The sequence below is a fragment of the Mesoplodon bidens genome (genome assembly GCF_964165515.1).
Source record: "Mesoplodon bidens genome assembly, chromosome: 6".
Classification (NCBI taxonomy): Eukaryota; Metazoa; Chordata; class Mammalia; order Artiodactyla; family Ziphiidae; genus Mesoplodon; species Mesoplodon bidens.
The window spans coordinates 12,956,480-12,978,929 of NC_138162.1; the positions used below are offsets into that span (position 1 = coordinate 12,956,480).

Here is a 22,450-nt window from a genome sequence, read left to right on the forward strand (position 1 = left end):
CCAAGGCACGAGCAGATGAAGACACTTTCCCAAAGTCATCAGCTAGTTGTGGAGAGGCCAAGGATTCCAACCCAACCATGGCTCTGGGATATATGTTAGTATCTCCACCTGAAGGCCTCAGTGTGGCTTAAGCAGGATAATCAGTACACGGGAGAGCTCCTAGCCCAGAGGAGGCTCAATAAGAATGACTCCCTTTCCCTGACCCACTGCAAATTCAAAGTCAGGCAGCCTGGCCTGAGAGAGGCCTGGGGGATCAACCTCATGAGTCCTCACTCACATAAGTGAAAATCTCATGCAGAATGACACACACAGAATCACCTTGCAAAGTCGGGTGCACATGCCACAAGCCCCTGGGACAGAGTCCAGTGAGAATTATTTTGCATTCAACACCCACGCAGCAGGGATTGGCCAGCTGCCGCCCTGCGAATCAGTGACAAGTGAAATTCACAAAGCAAGCAGGTTTCATCTGAAATCTGGAGGAAGGAGTATATTTGACCAGGATATGCCTACTGAATCCCTGAATAAGGGTTCCCTGGGTACACAGTATACAGAAGGGAATTAGGATTACCATAGAAAAGGAACTGGGGCTTGGATGAAATTGAATGCCAAAAAGAATTACAGTCTAGGCAAAGGATGACTTCTGTGCATGGGTTTCCCCACTTATTGTCTGGATTCATGCAGCCCTATACTTTGGTGCAGAACTGTGTTTAAGCATTAAAACGCTTTTTGTGGCAGATAGGCTCTGAGCATGTAATTAAAAGGATCCCTTCATTAGCAGAACTATACAGCGCAAGCTCAAGTTGGCCTTTTCTGCTAATTTTAGAGGTGGTAAAACAGAGGCTAATACAACCACTAATTACAACCGTCACACAGACAGTGCCTTGCTGTCGCTACTAGGAAATCTTTCTTCTCCCCAAGTGCAGACGGTATATTCCCAGGAACTGGGAGAGAAAAAGTGGAAGAAAGATGCATTCTGGCAACCAGAAGGAGGGCTGTGGCAGTGTAGGGTTAAAAATGTGACCTCTGGAGTTAGGCCACTGGATTCCAGTCCCAGTCTTATCCCTTAGGCAGCTGACTTAACTTCTCAAAGCTTCAGCATCCTCAGATGTCAACTGGAGTCAATCATTGTGTCTAATTGATAGAATGGACACGGGAACTCACTGAAACGATGACTAATATTCACTACCAGCTATTCTGAACAGTGCCGGGAACTGTGTAGGGGTTATAGTCATAAACAAGCAAGAGAGGTGTCACCCTTCCAGGCTTCCAGTCCAGTGAGAGAAACAGGCATCAAACGAACAATTGCACAAATACAAATAACCATATAGGTATAATTGTGACAGTGACTCTGAAGAAAAAGATAATGGTGACGGCAATGATGATGATGACGGCAATGATGATGACGTACAAAGCCTGGAATGTTATATAGAAAAGCATGGTTGATTTAACTCTAGAAGCTATGGGAAGCTTTTTGGAAAAGGTGATACAGAATCTCCGATTTGAAGGACGAGTGTTTTTCAAGTGGATACTTTGGGAAAGAGCATTTATAAAAAAAGAGGGAGGAATGTGGAATGTAGACAACAAGGCAGGCAAGGCAGGCAGCGACCAGACCCGCCGGGCCCCGAGCTCTCTGGCCGAGGGTGAGGCCTTGTCCAGCAGGCCTCGGGCAGCCCGTGCAGGCCAGGCTTGTCATTTGAAAACCGTTCCTCCAGGATCCAGCGGAAAGCTAAGCACGAGCCCAGTCATCCACAGAAAGACAGCGGCCAGCTACTTAGTGGGTTTAAACAGGGACTCTGCAGCCCTTCGGGCAAAAAGATTTCTCCTCCATGCCGGCCAGCGTGGTCGGATGCGTCTGAAGCTGCTCATTCAGAATCAGAATTTTGGCCACTCTGGTGTTTTAGCTCAATAGTGGTGTCGGTTTTTTTCTTTCTTTCTTTCTTTTTTCAAGGTTCTGAACAGGAAGTCAGAACTGGGCCTGCCTTTGCTACCATCTTTCACTTGATGCCTCCCCTCAAGCAAGTGACTTTGCTTTGACTTCTCAATATTATTTCAAAGGGAAAATGAGACGAGATGATCGCTAGGTCCCTTTCTACTCCTCAGTTTAACTTTTGCTTTATGTGGGGCGCAGCAAATATCACTCTCTGTGCATGATTCTGTGACATCAGTAATCCTCAGTAGAGAACCAGGGTATCAGATAAGGGTCAGTTATCCAGCGAGACCCGAGAAAATGAGACTCACTTATTTAGGGGATTTATTTAGGTTCGGACAAGAGGGTAGGTGCAGTCTGACCCCGGGTGGCCTGCCGTGAGATTCCCCAGATGGGCTACAGGCAGTCGAAGGAGCAAGAGAACAGTACGGTGTCTATAGTCATGTGGGCTGGGGGTGGTGCAGAATGCCAAAAAGTGGTTAAAGAAACCCTGTATTCTCCTGAGCTCCCGGAGGTGTGTGCCGATCTCTCCCACTGAAGCTGGGGACAAGACAGTGAGCCCCTCGAGATGATGACACACGGGAGATAAAGATGCTGGTGATTATAACCAAAGTGGCTAGCAGGAATTGGGGCACCGTGCTAAGCACCACATATCCATTTTCTCTGTAATTACATCAGTCCTATAGTTTAGGTACCATTAGTATTCCCATTTTATATAAGAGGATACTGAAGCTTTGAGGTTATATGACTTGCCTCAGGTCACCCAGCTCAAGAATACAGAGCTGGGATTCCAGCGGTGACTCCGGACTACCCCCAGAGCCCAAGTCTGGGTTCCCCAGGCCAGCACCTGTGGGGAGCAGCTGTCTGGCAGCATCTCCTGCCACCCTCCCCGGCCTGAGCGACAGTACATTTCACTGTCTCTTACTGCCTGTACCCAGAGACAAAGAAAGCAAGAGGGACCGGGGTGAAGATACTCACTCTGGGCAGAGGGGAAGAGCAGAGGCAGCCCTGTTGGAAAAGAATCCCTTTGGGAGGTCTTTGTACCATGAGCTGTTAGTTCATTCGTCTGGAAACTGAGGGCTGGGCCAGATGACCCCTAAAGGCACTTCCAGCTCGGAAATAGCCTGAGTCCTGGGCCTGTGGGAAAGGGGGCATTAGACTAGGTCTGTATGTTTGTTGTTTTGTTAATTCGTTGCCTGGCCCGACGGGTAGATGCTCACGCAGCATACCCAGCCTGGTGGCTCCGGGAATTCATCCCAGGCGGGGGCAGAGACCTAGTCTGCTGCTGCTAGCCATTGGGGGCCTCCGTTAATTCCCACACATGCGACACACAGTGCATCAGTGGTCGTGTGGGCCTGAAAATGTAAACAGAGATTGATTTGTTGGGCAGTCGAAATGGAACAGCCCCATCCAGATATGAGATGATTGTCACACGGAGGTCAGTTACAACTCCCCCCCGACCCAGCAGAATCATCTGGATGCTCTACACATAGGCTGTGTTTTTGATCCTAAAGAATGCAACAGTTTTGTGCTGGGTTTGGACTAAGTGCCCTCCCAACCGCTCTCCCTCGTAAGTAGGAGACTTCTCTCCCATTGAAAAGGAGGAAAAAATGAGTTCAGAGAAGTTTCGTAACTACACTGAGTTGTAACATGATGGAGTGGAAAGGGCCTGGGCTTTGAACTCAAGCAGATCCTTGTTCTAATCCTCACTCAGCCATTTAATAGCTGAGTGACCTTTGGAAAGGTAGCCTAACCTCTCTGAAGCTCATTTCTCAGCAGCAAAATGGAGCCACTTATTATACCTAATTCATAAGGATCATTGCCAGGGTCAAATGAGATGTTACGAGTAACCAACCTGACTCTCAGATATTTAATGCCCGATAACTCCTCATGTATGGAAGAAGCCGTAGTGCAGTGGTTAGAAACAAGGACACTGGCACCTGCCTGCCTGGCTCTCTATCCTGGGTCTACAACCTATTCGTTTGTACCCTTGTGCCTTGGCTTCCACATCTGTAAAATGGGAATAATGATAATGCCTGCTTTGTAGGATTTTATCAAGACTAAATGTTTTAAGATGGCAGTTCCTGGCACATAATCAATATCATCACCATTGTGTTTTATTGTTGATGTGACACTGTGCTATGGAGGAAAGTGATTGAGGGAGGTGGAAGCGGCCAGGTGAGCATGAGGCGGTGGGAGTAGACCCAGCATGGATCTAGGTCTTACAGGGACTAGAGCATCAGCCAGATCCCTCACTAAATCCCTTTCTTTCTTCATCACTTTGGAAACACATGCCTCACCCATCTATCGCCTTCTCTTCAGACAATATAGCATTGCCATCAAGCAAATGGGGCCCCTGTGATGGAAGAGATTTATCAAATGACAGAGCCGGGCTACATGGTAGTTATGTTTATTTTTAGTGACTTCATCCTCCAGCTCTTTAAATTAGCTGCTGGGCTAATTTAAGGGACTTCTTTGGTGCATTGTTGGCCGTTTCTTCCGGAATGCCAATGTGCCTTTAAAACCCCCAAGGGGCTGGGGGTGGACATGTCTTGGCCAAACGGCGGGGAAAGGAGCCTGCCTACCTACCTCCATTTGCCAGGGCCATCCCGCTGCCCACCAGTCTCTCCTGTCAAGCCACAGGATTGCCCGGGAACATGATCTAGGGCCTTCGCTCCCGTTCTATCCCCCGTGATCAAGCAGTTGCCAAATCCATCTTCCTTCACCTAGACCAGTGATTCTTAGACTTCAGCCCGCATCAGAATTCCCTACAGGGCTTGCTAAGGCAGAGCTTCTGAGGCCATAGGTCTGGGGTTGGGCCGAGAGGGTGCTTCTCTAACAAGGACTCAGGCGATGCTGATGCTGCTGGACCGGGGACCACGCTTTCAGGATCCCTGAGCTTGAGGGTTTCAGTAGCTTCCTAACATCGTCCACCCCACCTCGATTCAGGACACACACTGCTGGCAGGTTCATTCATCTTCTCTGAACTTCTGATTTTGCCACTCCTTTCCCCCAAATCTCCCACAACCTTGTCATCTCCTACACTGCCACATCCGGGCTCCCTTGTCTGACACTCAAGATCCTATAAGACCCAGACCCAAGCTGGCTTCCTGGTCATCTTCCTACCTGTTCCCCTTCATGTACACGACTAAGACCCAGCAAGCCGACCTACTTCCATATGCTCCAGGTCCCGTCTCTGGATGCTCACCTGGCCACTCCCACCTGGCTCAGTCATTGTTTGTGGATGGGTCTAGTCTTCCCCACACCGGGTCATGTGCTTCTGGGTAGCTGGTACTGTGTCTACCTCACCTGTGTAGCCCAGGCCCCTGGGACAGGTAAGCGCTTGAGAAATGGATCATGAATGAATAAATTATTGAAGGGATGCTTCACTAAAAATGGGAATTATTTCTCTGAGAGAATTCAAGCACCTCCTCTGAAACTGGAACTTGCTGTATCTACCTTCCTATTTTGTGAACTCCCAAGAATATATACATATATAGTTTGTACATCAGAAGAAAAGTCTTTGGTTTGATTTAAATCAAATTAGCACAAGAGCTACATAGTAGGCTAAGCCTTGGGTGTGTAGTGAGACAGTCCAGAGTACAAATTCTGATTCCACCATTGATTTGTGACATTGGGCAAGTATTAAGGTTCTCTGGGCCTCAGGTGCCTAATTTGTAAAATGGGACTAGTTTCTACCTACCTTGTAGAATTGTTTTGAGAAACCAGTGAGGTCATATATAGGTGGTAAGCTGCTTGACACAGAGTGGGTCCCTGATAAATAGGAGTGATTCTTAACAGTAGGCTTTCCAGGCAAAATAGTGGTAGGTGGTTTTTCACAAGAGTTTTAATAAAACAAAATTCCATTTTATTTGAAAGACAATAATAGATACGACATTCCAGGATTCTTTCCCCTATTTTAATGAATCCAGGACACACCAAATTCAATTTTAAAAAAAATAATACCCCAAAGGACCGCAAGTAAGCTTGATTTATATTTTCTTTACCAGTCACTTCTATTTTATAAGTCTGACTTTTCCATTAAAATGCTATTAAGTAAAAACAGGATTTTACAGTATTTGTGATAACTTGGGTCTCAGTGTGATCATTGGAATTATCTCTAGCAGAATAACCATGTCTCCTTGTTTTATTTCCTCTTATATATCAGCTATATCTTTACTGCCTTCTTCCAGTTGAGTAAAACCACTTCTGCCTGAATTTGTGGTTTTGAGTCCATGAAAATATCTGTGGCTTTGAGGGCCCTTTTCATCCTGAGGTTATTAATTGGGATTCAGGAAGGGAGGGGAATGGTAGTCATCCAGTAAGAAATGTGAGAGGCTGTCACGGAGAAGAGAAGACACACCCATCCTGTGAGGCTCTGAGGGTGGGTTGGGATGTGGGCTATGGACACCAGGGGGAGAACAGCCTCTGATGTGCCATCCAGAAAACCTTCCCAGCCTGAGAGGTGGCCTGGAGGTGGTGAGGTCCCCCTCATCAGGTAACCCAAGCTACGGCCACCCCCTTGGATGATCTGCCAGTCAGATGACCCACTGGTGCTAATGTCCTGTCTACCTGGGAGTCATTTCTTCTCTAAAATGACATCATTGTGAAAAGGTCAGGAACTAGACAGAGGTGGTGGTTACACAACATTGTGCGTTGCATGCTTTAAAATGGTTAAAATGGTGAAATTTATGTTACGTACAGTAGACCACAATAAAAGAAAATAGATGACATCGCTGGACAGAATGGTCTCCAAGGCTGCTGCTAGCTGTTAACATGTTATGTTTCTGGGAGGGAGTCACGGGGCTTAGGGGACTGGCTCCCAGACTCTATTTAGTCAAAGACGAGCCATGTAGACAATATCTGACTGACAGGGAATGGCCAGTTAAATTATGGTTCAGGCATAATATGGAATATTATATGTCCATGTAAGATTATGCTCATGAAAACATACTTAATGCCACAGGAAGACAATTATGATATAATGTAAAGTGTAAGAATAAAGGATTTAAACTACCCATGATGTGATCCTAACTTATAAACATAGATAAAAAACCAAAACATTAGAGCTTCCCTGGTGGCGCAGTGGTTGAGAGTCTGCCTGCCGATGCAGGGGACATGGGTTCGTGCCCCGGTCTGGGAAGATCCCACAGCTGTGGAGTGGCTGGGCCCGTGAGCCATGGCCGCTGAGCCTGCACGTCCGGAGCCTGTGCTCTGCAACAGGAGAGGCCACAACAGTGAGAGGCTCGCGTACCGCAAAAAAAAAAAATCAAAACATTAGTAGTGTTTATCCCTGCATTGTGGGATTACAAATGATTCTGATTCCTTTATACAGTTCTCAAAATGCTTACAAAGACCATGAATTACAATTATAATTTTTTAAAAAACTATTTAAAAACAAAAAATAAATAACAGGCCTTTGGATTTGGTAACCCCCAATGTGAACCATGATGTGCTTTGGAATAGTAGGGCAGCAAGATGGAAACAGCCCTGGTTAGGAGAACTGATGTGTAATTCCAGTTCAGCCAGGGCAAAGAGCTGCTTCGCCTTGTTGTGCCTCAGTTTCTCCGTCTGGAAGAGGGGTATAAAAATAACAATGTACTGCACGTGTTTTGTGAAGAGCAAATGAGATCATGAAAGTGGGACAGTTCTGTTGACTGAAGAGTTCTCAGCCTTTTTCTTGGTCATGGAGTGAATTCAAACTGTGTATTTCCAAATCTTTTCTTTAACAAAAACTTAATGAGTGCTTTTAAAGTTAGTGATTGCCACTTATCCAGGAATTTAAGAGCTCATTTCCAGTAACAGTGCTGCTTTTTTTCCTCATCTTTCTTCCTATAACCTTAATGGGAAAACATTTTGTTTCATCTGAAGTGTCACCACCTGACTTTTATTTACAGTCTTAAATTCAAGGAGGTGATGATAAAACCAGTTTAGCTGAAGGGAAGTTGCACCCACTCCATCCCCCTCCCCCTGAGAATGTGGTGCTTCTCTGGAGGAATAAGGTCCCTCCTCTTTGTAGGAGGGAGCATTTGTTTCCCCGGAACCATCCACATTGTTGAACTTTAGAAGAGATTTTCCTTTGCGCTTCTCTGGTTCTGCCTGTCCTCGCTTTGAGACCCACTTAGAAGGAACCATGAACAGGACATTTTATTCACACAAGGGGGTTCTCTTTCTTGGAGGCTGGCTCCTTGGACCAGCATAAAGAAAAGACCGTTTTGGTAGGGCCGTCAAGTATGCTGTTTCTCTCTCGAACCTCTTTCCCATTTAAACGAGCTTATGGGGTGGGTACAAAGCATCATAAACTTGATGTTTTATTTGAAGCTTACCTTGCTATTAAAAGCAAACTTTCCCAATTCAACAAATTCAATGAAACATTTCCGAAGAACCTAATACGTGCCAGGTCCTATAGAAATAGAGTTGAATAAGATGTGGTCCTTGCCTTCAGTGAGCTCACAAAACAGTGAGGGGGATTGGCGTGTAAGCAAGTGCAGCGCAGTTGATGAGAGGAGCGAAGAAGTCCGAGGCGCAGGAGTGGGACATGAAAGACAGTCTTCAGCATGGTCAAGAGAACAGCTGAGCCGGTTCTGAAAGTGGAACAGAAATGTGCCAGGCAGCCAGGGCTGGGAAAGTCTTCAAAGGCTGAGGCAAGCAGGTATGAAGATACCAAGACAGCCCAGCTTGGTGACTGATGGTGTGCTTGGAAGTGGGAGCTCTGGGGAGGAGGCCATTTAATAAAGAAAAGAAAAGAGTAGAAAATGGCCTTGGTATTGAGCTCAGCACCATGGGACGTGGCTCTTCTTTGCCTGGATCTCTTAGCCAGCTGGGCAGTACTTACTGGCCGTTCACACCGCGTTCAGGGTGTTACCAAGTCCAAGCTCGTACTGCTCGCCGCATGACAGGACAATAAATAGAGAGACAAGTTGTTGGGGCAAGGAATAGCGCCTTTATTCAGAAAATCAGCAGACTGAGAAGATGGTGGACTAGTGTCCCAAAGAACCATCTTCCTGGAATTAGAAGTCAGGCTTCTTTCATGCTAAAAGGGGAGGGGGTAAAGTCCTGGTTACCACCGTCAGACTCCAGAGGGGATGTGTTAATTTCTTCCTGCCTGCAGCCAATCACAGGTGGGCCTAGTCAGGAGGTTTCCTTTGATCTAAACAAAGGTATTTTACCTTAACACTCATCACATGGGAGGCAGGGTACCCAGAGAGGGCCATTATGTATCATTTAGGCTTATAGGCAACATCCCTTTAGTGATTAACTTGTAGCAAAAGCAAGAGAACACAAATGTTAAAGTAAAAGTAACAGATTCAATGTGGAGTCAGATTTGTTGTTCCCTGTTACAAGGGTTCTGTCGCTGGAATGGACACACAGGTGGAAAGGGTTACGCCTGGCCCCTCATCCGCTATGGGCAGGACAAGAGACAGAAAAGCAAGGTGAGCTGCAGGTGCAGAGACAGGCACTGAGTGTGGAAGGGGGCTGGGCGTCCAGCAAGCACGGGTCTCTATGTCCAGGCCAGGCCATGACTGGGGCGGCAGCAGAGGTCAAGGCCTTGAAGGGTACAGTGTGTCTAAGGCAATGACAAGAACTAAGGAGGGCAGAGAGGAAATCAGGAAGGGCCTTGCGTGCCAGAGGGAGGAGTATGGACTTTATCACGTAGGCACTCAGGAACCACAAAGAACTGTAGGAGGTGTGCATCCCAGCCAGGTCTGCTTTAAAAGGGCACCTCAGGTGCCATGTGGAGGATTGGTCTGTGGATGGGAAAGGCCGGAGGTGGAAGACCCCATTGTTAGAGTCCAGGAGAGAGCAGACAAGGCCAAGGCAGGGGGAGAGTGGAGCGGGTTCCAGGGAACACCAAGGATGCTGTGAAGGCAGGGGGAGAGTGGAGCGGGTTCCAGGGAACACCAAGGATGCTGTGGAGACAGAGGGAGAGGAGGGGTTGGCGTTTATTCAGATGTTTCCTGCTTGGGTCACTGACAGATGGTGGTGACATTCGAGGAGACAGGGAGTGTGGATGACAGGGGTGAGGGGAAATGGTCATGTCAGTGTGAGGTACCTGTGGGTCATCCTGGAGGGTGAACAGGTGATAGCTGGATCTGTGTGTCTGGAGGTGAGAAGAACATTCCAGCTGGAGGTGCATATCTGAGAGTCAGTGGCTGTGAACTTTCTCGAGTATCAGGATAATTTCTGAATAAAATATCCAGACTAAGGAATCACAACAGTACGATCATTTTTTTTTGTACGAGTTCCAAATAAGAAAATAGTTAAGCCAGAAAATCCAATTGTGCCTATTCCTAGAATTGGGTAACTGCTGTATCTTTGCACATTGTTCATTGAACTGTCTGTGGCGTCTTGCCAGCCCTCAATGAGATTTTTATATTTCTTAATTATTCAATTACTACCCATAAGTAGGAGTTTGAAATCAAACCCAGACTGCTTCATAATAGAGTATTCTCTTCAGTCATGAGTACAGAAAAGGAAATTGTCCATATTGGGAAGCCAGGGTGGTAGAACGGAGGAAGTGTAAGTCTCTAGTCCCGGCTCTGTCCTGGGTTCAAGTTCTGGCTTTGCCACGCCCTAGCTGTGTGAGCTTGGGCAGGTCGCTTCTCTGAGGTCAGTTCTCTGGTTTGTACATTAAGAATAGTAATAGGGCTTCCCTGGTGGCGCACTGGTTGAGAGTCCGCCTGCCGATGCAGGGGACACAGGTTCGTGCCCCAGTCCGGGAAGATCCCACATGCCCCGGAGCGGCTGGGCCCGTGAGCCATGGCCGCTGAGCCTGCGTGTCCGGAGCCTGCGCTCCACAACGGGAGAGGCCACAACAGTGAGAGGCCCGCGTACCGCAAAAAAACCAAACAAACAAAAAAAAGAATAGTAATAATACACCCCCCTGCAGGCTGCTATAAATCTAAAGGAAAGGAGAATTTGCAAGGGAAAGCAATCTGTGTGCTGTAAAGCCCGCTCTAAATGTTGGTTCTGTCGTTAACTCGTGTGCTGCAGGTCTCAGCAGCTTGGGAAGCCGTTAGCCTCAAAGGAAGAGCCTTCTGACAGCGATCTGGCCAGTGCCTCGGCAGGCAGCACCCATCCTGAAGCCCACCTGCCCTCCATCTGCCTCAAGCAGGTGTTCCCCAAGTATGCAAAGCAGTTCAACTACCTGCGCCTGGTGGACAGGATGGCAAACCTGTTTATCCGGTTCCTGGGTATCAAGGGGACAATGAAGTTGGGACCAACAGGCTTTCGTACCTTCATAAGGTCAGTGAGACCAGCTCCTCTGGCAGGGTGGAGACCAGCCCCACATCTGGCTGGTCCCGTCTCTCGGACTGCGCCTGGGAGAATCTGTGATGCCAGATCACGGCCCCACTTGGGGTTGGACTGGCCCAGCTGCCGGCACTGGGCCTGGCACATAGTAGACTCTCGTTTGTTGAATGAATTAATGAATGTTATGGATGTGACAATAGTCACAACATTATGCTTGTGGTTAGAAAACAATCCTGCGCTACCTTGAGCTACGTCCTTATTCATCTACCAATAATTGCCCCTTGGACTCAGACAGACCTCGTGCTTCTAGGACTGGGGTGATGTTCTCCCAGCGGTACGTGGCTGAGTGCTGAGCTTTTATGAAGCCGCAGCAGAGAAACAAGCCACATCTTCCAAAGTGTCAATTTCAGGAGAGAAAAGTTAAATAATTCAGTTGATAAATAATTTAATAATTTGTTCTAATATAAAAATAATGTGGTTATATTATAGAGTATAATACAAAATTTGCATGAATTTTAAAGATAAAACATGAGACACAGAAATTGTGTTTTTGCCACAGCCTATAAAATAAGCCATTGCCACTTAATCTCCCGAGATTATTCATTAACTTGCCTCTACCCTCTGGGATACTTTGGGGCAGTACAGGAGCACTTACTAGCTGAGTGACCTTGGGTAAGTTAATGACAGTCTCTGAACCTCAATGGTCCTATAAAATGGAGATGAAACTATCAATACCCTAGGATTGTATGTTATACACCTCAGAGGAACTACCTGCCAGCGTCCCATGTTGCTATTGTTTTTCTCATCATTGGTTTTAATATTTCTATCTGGCAACACAAAGTCACCCTGTTCATAGTTTTTTTCATGAAAGCAAATAATTAGAAGTCTTGAATTGGAAACCATTTGTCAGATGCTTTTCTCTAAATGAATTTTATAAATTCTAACTCTCGTGCTCTGATACTCCTGATAGGATGACATGAAGAAGTATCAGCAGGAATTTTTGCCATCTCAGTAAACCTGAAGTCATATTTGCACAGTGATTTTGAGAGGGGCTTTGTGTTAGTTTCAGGGGAAAAGAGAACCCCATGGAAAGAGCACAAACTTTGGGGTTTGGCTTCAGAGCCAAGCACACTACTTAACAGCTGTGTAGCTTTGGGCAAATTCCTTATCTTCTCTGAGTCTCAGTTCCCTCATCTGTAAAATAGGAATAATCTCTCCCACCTTGCAGGAGTGTTATGAGGTTGGGACATAATATATCATAAAGGATCTGGCCCACTGCCTAGTTTACGGGAGCTGTTTGTGAAATGGGAGTCTTTTGTTATTATTTCCATGAGACAGAGGGAATTTTCAAGAAAGTCAACAGGCACATGTTATTTCCCTGAGAAAACTACCTAACATGATACCCTCTGACTCATTTAAGAATTGCATTTGACTTGTAGGAATCGATACCCATCTATAAATGATTTAAAGAGTAAAATTAATTTTTTTCTCATATAACAGGAAATTTGGCAGTGGGGCTTCTAGGGCTGGTTAATGACCCCACAATGTGATCAAGTCCCCAATTTCTGTCTTTGTGCTTACCCACCCTGAGCATGTGCTTCAAGCTTCAGGGTTGCCTTATGGTCACAAGATGGCTGCTCAAAATCCAGCCATTATGGTCAAGTTCCAGGCAGGAAAAAGGAAGAAGGAAGGAAGAGCAGATGCTTCCTTTTAACTCCTAATACAATTCTACTAAAATGTAAGAGAGAGGGAGAGATTTGAAAAAAAATTACATATCACAAGAATCACAATCTCAGTTGCCTGAGGATGGGGTGGGGGGAGGGTGCAGGCAGGAAGGATAAACAAACCAGTGGGTGGGGTCTAGAAGGATGAGGAGGGTGGGGCTGTGGCAAAAAGAAAGGTTGTTGCCGGGCTAGTATTACCAAAGCTTTTGATTTTTCAAGAGAAGCTAGAAATATTGATTTTTATGTAAAATATCAATGCATGTATATACTGAATGTTGGCGATTCAGAAAATAATTCTGGGTTCAATCAAAGCATGGCGGCCCATAGAGTCCACCGGTGTGTTACCTCTGGTGTCAGAGGCTGAGGTACATATTAAGAGGACTGGTATGTTCATATACAATCTTGAAAAGAAAATTCCTGAAAAGAATCAAGAATGGTTCTAGCAAAGAAGATTCTTAAAATGCACTCAAACTGGATGATGTCAAAAATATTGCTACAAATCTGTCTCTGTGTGAGAGGCTTTATGATTTTTCCACCCCTTTGTTCTCTATAATTAAGTGTTTGCATGAACAACCCATCTTTGTGACGTTAGGGACTATTAGGTCCTGCAGCCGTCGTTCCCAACCTGTGGCCGAGTACTGTTAGTGGGAGCGATGGTGACTGTGACAAGTGACAATGTCTTCAGGTAGGGAAGAGGCAGCCGGAGCAGAAGGACCCAGACTGTGAGCCCCTGTCCCCTCCCTCTGTACCCACCCAGCAAGTGTCCTGAGTAATTAAGGATGCAGGAAGAAATGGAGAAAACATTGCACAACTGTTAATAGATTTCTCCTTTTAAAATGTACCAAGACATCCCAACAGCAACTTTGTTGTAAAAGATGATCTTCTCTGCTTTCAGATTTATATCTGAATGTGTTCCCTCTTGCCAGCTAAATTTAACAGCACATGTTTTCTCTTGCTAACAACTATTCTCTCTCTGCTTTCCACTTCAGTTTAAATTTCGCTTCATTGTGAATTAATAATATTTATGCCATATGTTAAATCAAACCAAGTGCCTTTCTCTGGGGCACTGTGCCAGAGACATATTTGCTGGCTAGAGACCCTCCCTTCTGAGCTCCCACGCAAACGGCAGAGGTTGAACTTGACTTTCGTCTGTCCTACCCACTCTTCCTCTCCAAGTTCCTTGAAGAGAACTGGAGGGAACAAAATAATAAACATTCCGATTGAATTTATTTTCAGTGACCATCTCTCATAATGTGCTGCATAGATCAGCAGTTTTAGGAGTGAATTATGCTAATGCCAGTCTGGCCGTATTCTATTTTTCTTTTCCACCAAGAAATGAGAAATAATGAACTGTCATCCTCTCGTCTAGAATTAACTCTATCTAACCAGCTTGTCGTGTCATTTCCTCAGGAGGCATATAACAGTAGCACGTATTACCATGAATTAAGCACCTCTTTTCTCTCTCTCTCTTTTTTTTTAATTCATAATAATTGCTGAGGTGTGGAGACATCTCTTTCTCTGAGAAATAGAAACTATCTGCTTCTTCAGTTTGACAGCTTTCTTGCAGGAAATGCATTTTTGTTATTTTCCTTCCATCGGATTCCTAATTGGGAAGGATTTCTATGTAATTCACTAAGAACCCGTTTTCTGAACGTATCCTACATCAGAATTTGACATCAACTGGCACATGCTGCATTTTCCATTTCCACAGCCTGAAGATTAAACGGTTTGCCAAAACCGGGGTTTATTTCTGGAAAATGGAGGCAGCTTCTCCACACTTCGAGTGTTTGCTTCATGCTGGGCCATTCCGCTTGGAGATCCCCACTCGTGTCCTTTGAGGTTTCTAATCCTGGTCTCCTTCTAAATTAGAGAACGGTTGTCTCTTTTTCCTTTTTTTTCCCCTTCCACTCCCTTTTCTCATAAGGAGATATTAATATGCTTCATAATGGGTAGCTGTGGGGTGTTATTCTCTGAGAGGCAGCATGGAGTGTTAGAATGTTCTAGAATGGAAGTGTCAGGGGCCCTGCCTCCCCCTCTGTCATTAACTCCTCAGTGACTTTGAAAATTCCCCTGTTCTGTGATGATCTCTTTCCAGTAATATCATGAGATTTTTATGCCTGGGATATCAATAGCCTTTAAAAATAGAAACATTATAAACCAAAGTTGTCTTTCCCTCCCCACGCAGATGTTTAGAGAGTGGGTTGTTTTTTTTCTTTTTTAAACAAATATTGATTATTTGTTAGCTTTCACCTTACAGAAACCTCTCCAGGAAAAAATAAGCTTCTTTTCTTTCACAGAGAAGGATGAACACAAAAGAAATTCTATAAATAGGATTTTATGGAGTGGAAAAAGTTGGTTTCTATATTTCCCATGAGATGTCACTAGTTGTTGAGAGAAAATGGGGATAATTTCAAATCTTTCTAATCTTAGGCTCCTAATGAACTTGAATGATTTGTGATTCTCTCCATCCTCCTATGTGCCCATATTCTTTTGATTCTGAAAACAAACAAACAAAACCTTTCTTTAAACTGGTTCTACATCATGGAGGAAGGCTGGGAGCTGTCATATGTGCCAGGCACTGAGCTAGTCCTTAAAATAGCTTTATATGGCGAGTCGCCTTATCCTCATACAAATAAGGAAATTTAGATTGCAGAGAATGTCAATGACCTGCTCAAGGTCACATAGCAGAGTCAAGATTCAAACTCATGTGCCTTTGACTCCAAAGCTCATTTTTTCCATGTACGTTTCTAGCCTATCCTTTCTGCGGAATCTTTCTGGCTTCTCCTGTTACCATAGTTCTTGGATTTCTCTTCCACTGAAGAATTTATCCTATCACTCATCAGTCATTTGAAGAACTGCATCCCAGAGCATAAGGGGAAACTGTTCAAATGATTAAGAGCTACCAAGGCCTCATGTTTTTACCCCAGATTCTGAGATCATTTCTACCCTCCGAGAGCCATATCCAAGACTGATCTGGATCCCAGCGTCACTCACTGGGCCCAGAATACCACTTACACATAGTGCACACAAAATAAATTCTATATTGAGTGGGTGGATGGATGAAAAGTTCATTCCAAAATCTTAACCCTTGGAGACATTCCCTGTTTGAGTCCATTAAGAATGTTTGGTGACCACGGGGGTAATCCTAGGAAAACCTGTCTCCAAGTGACCCTGGTTGTCTTACCCGCCAGCCTTATATCCCAAAGCTTCCCAACAGGGCCTCTCTAGAGGCTCCAGACTTTCTGGGTTACCTGAGACTTTGTCTCTTGAATCTTGGGTTCTTCCTGAAGCTCTGGGCTGGGCCACCTCCCCATTTCTCCCCAAAGTTCCCAAGTCCACTACTCCATCCTCCAGGGGAGGCCTGGATGTGAATCCCAGCTGTGTGATCTTGGGCAAGCCATGTCCCTTCTCCTGAGTCTCAGCTTACCCATCATTGAAATGGGCCTAAGAACACCTCCCTCATAAAGTGGTTATAAAGATCCAGAGAGCTAATGGGCAGGAAAGGGCCTGGCATACAGATGGTGCCCAAGAAGTGCCTACAGAATCAAAATTCTTTTAAAGCATTTCCCCTCTATGGCAGCCAGCACAGATCCCTCCTTCCCCTGCCCCGGTAGCAAATGTTACCATCGACTGTGTTTGCAGGTATCACTAGGGAGGGAAAGTTACTTTTGGAAAAGGGATAAATGGAGAATCCTCTTTGGTAAATTATGACTCCTACTAAAGGTTTGACACTTCTAATTTCTACCTGTCAGGAAAAAAATAACTATATACCAGTGGTCAGTTTGGTTTCCCTTTTTATACTCCATTAACCCACAGAGCAAGCTAGGCAGAGCTCCTGTCCTGTGGGGAGCAAGTGGTCCAGAGGACATGGATACGATAATTAGAGAAAACCCGTAGCCACTCCTAATGAAGCTGTGGAAATGAACAGTGCAGGTTGTTAGAATATACCTTGGGAGAGACTGGAGCAGGTCCCCAGCAGGACCCAATAGAGATAGCCATCTCAGTGACGGGTGACATGAAAAGCCCTGCATCCACTGACATGTTGTTACTGAGGCTCAATAACTGTGCGCTGATGTGCTTTGAAGTCTGCCACTGTGACTTGTGATTGAAATACAGAGCCGGAGCCCAGGAGGAAGCAGGATGTGAATTGATGGCCTGAGGAATACAGGCAGGGAAGAAAGGAAAGAAGGGAGGGAGGGAGGGAGGGAGGGAGGGAGGGAGGATGCTGTCATATAAGGAGCACCAGCCTCGTCCAGGCACCGTGCTGGGCACACGTGGGCACATGTCAGGGGTGTGCATGGGTTTGGAGAGGGACCTCTGGAATGCCCAAATCCTGCTTGCCAATCAACCCCCGACCTCTTGGGTTCCTAAGGGAGCTATTCACACAAGGGATGATGACAAATGGGAAACCAAAGAACCACTTTATCATAGCTGGGGCGACGGATGTGGACACATTTGGAAAGTTGAAAGCAGCATGCAGTGTAGTTCAGCCAAGCAGACAGCTGGGCCCAAGGTCTAGCTTTTGGGATTCCCAGGGAAAATCCAGCCCGTCTTGGGACTCACCTCCCCGGCACGATCTGGTTCAGGAGGGAAGTGCCTCCGGACCAGCTGAGGGCTGCCTGCCTTCTGAACGGAGAGCCTAAGTTCTTTTATCCAGACACTCTGACTAGCAAGCCCCATTTCTCCAGAATGGACAGGGCCTTCACTGAAAGGTCAGCCTCAGGCAGCCTCTGAAGGGGCCTAGATGGTTGTAGCTCTGAGAGGAAGAGGGAAAGTAGAGAGAGATTAGGAAGGGAGCCAACAGTTGTCATGGCCCAACCAGGTGCCAGGGCCTTGGGATGCCCTACCTTGTCTCCTCTTCACAACAGCCACGTGGGCGGGTGTTATTCTCTACATTTAAGAGACCAGCAAATAGAGGCACCGAAGATTTAAGTGAATGGTCCACAGCCATACAGATAGCAAAAGCAGCAGGGCCAGGATTTCAGTCCTGGTCTGTCTGAGGCCCAAATCATGCTCTTTTCAGCGTGCCTGCCCACCATTCCAGACCACGGTGACTGTAGTAAAGACTGCCTGTTTTATAGGTCAGGAAACTGAGGCTCAAGAAGGGGAAATCGTTTAATCAGAGCCATCTGCTTCTAAGTGGTAGAGCCAGGTTCAACTCAAGACTTGCCATCCTAAAGTCCCTCCTCCTCCCAGCCCTTTAGAGCCCTAATGAACCACATTACAGGAACCCACAGGCTCTGACCTCAACTCACATTTTCAGCCTCCTCTCCCATGATTCCCTGCCATTCACCCTTCACTAGTTCCAGCTGTGGGGAGGGAGGGCCTTCCAGGTGGGGCACACAGCCCGGGCAAAGGCACAGAAGCCAGACAGGACAGGACGGGTCGGATCTGGCAGTGACGTGTCCTTTCCTGTCTTCTGCAGGAACTGCAAGCTCAGCAGCAGCAGCTTGTCTATGGCCGCCGTGGACATCCTCTACATTGACATCACGAGGAGATGGAACTCCATGACCGTGGACCAGCGAGATTCAGGTACCTGATGACTGGCCTCTGCCATGTCCTGTGGGAGGACAGAGAGGGATGGGTGGTACATTATCTGTTTCTTCTTGTTAAGGGTCAAGGTGGGGGAAGGAGGAAGGTCATCCTATTGTTACCGAGCCAAACTTGGGTCTGTTGGCCTGCGTGCAGTAAAGCCAATCTACTGACTCGGAGTTGTGGCGAAGGAAAGTGCAGCATTTATTGCAGGGCCAAGCAAGGAGTCCAGGCAGCTCAAAAGGCCGGAGCTCCCCAGGGCTTTCAGGGAAAGGTTTTTAAAAGCAGGGTGAGGGAGAGGTGTCGCGGGGTGTGTGATCAGCTCGTGGACGTTCTTCTGATTGGTTGGTGGTGAGGTAATCGGGAGTCAACATCATCAACCTTCTGGTTCCAACCCGTCTGGGGTCTACGTGCTTGTGGGCAGCATGCAGTTAACTTCTTCCACCGGTCGGGGGCTTCGGTATCTGCAAAACAGCTCAAAGGACGTGGCTCAGAATGTTAGCTATAGCCCTTGAGGAGGAACTAAAGGTCCTTGACTTTGTTTAATGACTAAACTATTATTATTTTGTTTTGCTTGACTGTTTTCCTTTGTTTCTGCATTTTCTCACTTCTTTGATTAAATTTGTTCTTTGGAACTTGGGGAAGGCCTAGGAAGCTAAAGTTTTTCTACAAACAAAAAGCAGGTGGAGGACAGGGGGTGGAGGGGTAGGGTCTGTCCTGGGAAGGCTTGCTTACAGTATCAGCTCTAGACATCACTGGAGGGCTGGAGCTGAGTTTGAATTCAGGAGCACTGTCCTGACGTCTGCTCTCAAGGCTGTGCCCACCCAAATCCTAATTCCACTGCTGGAATCCTTTGCCTAAAGCTTTGATTCCATTTATGTTGGAAACAGTCACTTATTCGTTGGTTGGTTCATCCCTCGCCACACATTTCCAGGGCATAAGCGGGGCCAGGCCCCGGATAGACTGGAGTGAACAGCACTTGGTTCAGGCCCAGGAGGAACTGGCTCTAGAGTTGGGAGGCAGATGAGAACATAGCAGTAGCTAGTGCGATGCGTGCTAGGATGGAGGGAAGCACAGAGAGGCTGTCAGGAAGCTCAGCAGAGGAGTTCCTGAGCAAGGGGGGGCCCAAGGAAGACTTCCTGCGGAAGCCGAGTGGAATCAGCCGAGGGACAGGGTGGCACACACCCCTTCCTTCAGGGCTGTTTGCCTGCTCTAGGCGGAGACACACGTGAAAGGCTCAGGTCACCCCAAGTAGCCTGGAGGGTCTGCAGCAAGGAGGGAAAGGAGAAGAGGCGGAGATGGGGTGAGCTGTCGAGGCCTTGAACGCCACACGAAAGAGCTTGATCTTGAGCCCCTAGATCACATGGGGCCGGTGAGGGATTCGGTAAGAAGAATCCACCTTTGGTGGATGAATTTCTGATCTTTTTCCTCCCAGAGGGGTTTTTTCTAAAAAGCCATAATAACCATACCTGACATTTGTTCAGCTCATCACAAAATTACAGCGGGCTCTCATGCATATTCCCTCATTAAACGTCTCTGCTGTGAACCAGTGCAGTAGGTATTAACGCTCGCATTTCACAGCCGAGTAAACTGCAGCTCAGGTGATGGCAAGGGGGCCACCCTCCACTCGGCTGCCTCCTTGCAAAAAGGACACACAAAGAGGGGGCACCACAGGGAGCAGTTTTTTCCTGCGATAGGGTGGCGAGGACCTGAAATCAGGGGGGTTAGGAGACCCAGCTTAGAACGGACAATGCCACTTCCTACGATGTAAGCGCGAGAAGCCATTTCACCTCGTCCTGTCCATTTCCTCCTCCGTAAAGGGTGCCAGCAACACCAGCTCCCCGGGGTGCCCTGTGTCGGAGGGTCTGAAAGCCTGTGGGGCCCTCGTGGACAGTTCATCTTATCAGTGGGCTCCCCTTGGGGAGAATCCTGAGCAGGGTGCTCCCTGCCAGATCCTGCCCCGCACCCCGGGTCTGCCCTGGGCTAGAGCCTCCTGACCACAAGGACCAGCAGCTCTTCCTGCGGGTGCCGGGACTTGGGCATCCTGTGCTAAGTGGTTTCACGTTCGATAATGAGGCTTCCAGCTGCCAGTCTTGGGTGTTTCCTACATGCTGAGCACACTGGCCGGCACTTGACACGTGCAGCATGAGCCAGAATTCTCCCAGAGGTAGACACGATTATCTCTTTCATACAGAGAAGGAAATTGAGGCTCAGAGGCACGGCTGGTGGGTAAGGCTTTAACAGCAAGCTGCCACCCTCCCCTTCCGGTTGCTTCCTCCTGCTATTGGTCCCAGAGTAAGATGACCACCCAGCTCCCTACTGCTCCCCTTTCTTAAACTCCAAAGCAAAACTCAGGGGCTACTAATACTCACTGATTCGACAAGGCGAGAGCTCCTATCACACCTCCGCCGTCGGAGCTCCCTTCCATTCTTCCCTGGCAACCAGGAGAGGCTGGAGGGGGAACGTCTTCGAAGTAGGCAGATGAATTACCGTCTCCAGGGCGGAGGGCCCTCGTGTGACAGTTGAGCCGCCTGCTTTCTGCCGACGCCTTCAGAAAGTGAAGACGTGTTTGCTGTGTGAGCCGAATGCGGGGCGTCGTTGCAGGAGCCTGTGGAGGGGGCCAGATGAGGGGGCAGGGGTGGCAGTGGGATTATTAAATATTGAAATTGATCAGGAGTAGCAGCAGGAAGCTATTTATCATGTTTTATTGCTTCAAACTAGCATTACCATCTGGCCCCATTGTTAATTCTGAGTAGCTTTTCATGTTTTGTTTGCCTCTTAAATTGCTCCCCAGCAGCGGAATCCACAGGGGCTGCCCACAGTACAGGCTCGGGTGAGGTTTTCTGGGGTCTGCAGCGTCTCTCTGTCTGCTGACCAAGCTAAGGAGATGAGAAAAATACTTGTGTTTAGAACATACAGATGCGCAAGTCTGGGGCTGGGATCTTCCAGGCCTTTCCGCCGTGCCTCAGCCCCTGACTGTGTGGAATAGCAATCCTTAGTAGTAACTGCAATTTTGAGATCACCTCCGATGTACAAATATCACTGCTAGGGCTTCCCTGGTGGCGCAGTGGTTGAGAGTCCGCCTGCCGATACAGGGGACAGGGGTTCGTGCCCCGGTCCAGGAGGATCCCACGTGCCGCGGAGCGGCTGGGCCCGTGAGCCATGGCCGCTGAGCCTGTGCGTCCGGAGCCTGTGCTCCACAACGGGAGAGGCCACAGCAGTGAGAGGCCCGCGTACCGCAAAAAAAAAAAAAAAATCACTGCTAATTCTCACACCAGACCTTCAAGGTGGGTGATCAGATCCCATTTTACAGAGCAGGATTCTGAGGTTTCCAAGAGCAAAAGTGACTTGTCTGAAATCCCATAGCCAGTGAGTAGCAGAAGCTGGATTTGCACTCAAGCCTCCTACCTCCTGGCCTAGGATGCTGTCCCCAGTCCAGGGCCACACCGAGCAGGGCTTGTTCATCTGAGTGATGCGGAGGGGATGGGGCTCATGAGGCAGGGAGGTGAAAGGTCAATTCACAGAGCACAAGGAAGGCAGAACTGGAGTGGGCATTGGTGCCCCGTCCACGCACCTGTCTCCCTCCCTCCTTGGAGCTTATACTCCTGTTCTCCTGTTTCCATTAGTCCTGAAAGGAAATAATAGCATCCAGGATGGTGGTGGGGGTCGTATAGGCAGTGAGGGCTGGGCATTAAAGCCAGGAATGAGAAGGCTGTCTGTCCCTGTGGGCCCAGGGGCCACTGCTGTCTTAGCTGGTGCAGGCCGGGGCCCAGATGCGTCCTGAGAAGGCTGCTTGAGCACATCTGCTTCTCAAGGAGAAGGAGTTTCTGAAGCCAGCCGCGTGCTCAGGACCATTCAGGAAGCTACTGGATGTCAGAAGAAGTAAAGGCCTGGTCGGAGGTGTGGGTCCCTGTGAGCTGGGGCAGATTTACCTGCCCTAGAGCTGCTGGGGGGCTGGCACGAAAGAAGTCAGAAGAGGGGCAGAACGTGCGCTCTCAGTCTCAAAGGGCACGCA

At 47.6% G+C, this 22,450-nt stretch overlaps 1 protein-coding gene across 3 annotated transcripts in view; it reads left to right on the top strand.

The window, feature by feature from the left end:
- The window catches only part of TTLL11 (tubulin tyrosine ligase like 11), a 249,721-nt gene that overhangs the window by 193,977 nt on the left and 33,294 nt on the right, over positions 1-22,450 (top strand). For 2 of the 3 annotated variants that reach the window (XM_081238093.1, XM_081238095.1), the window contains 2 exons: positions 10,922-11,173; positions 18,329-18,435. In XM_081238093.1, the coding sequence (XP_081094219.1) occupies positions 10,922-11,173; positions 18,329-18,435 (359 nt within the window). The remainder of the gene's footprint in view (positions 1-10,921; positions 11,174-18,328; positions 18,436-22,450) is intronic. The other variant, XM_081238094.1, reaches the window with a different exon arrangement.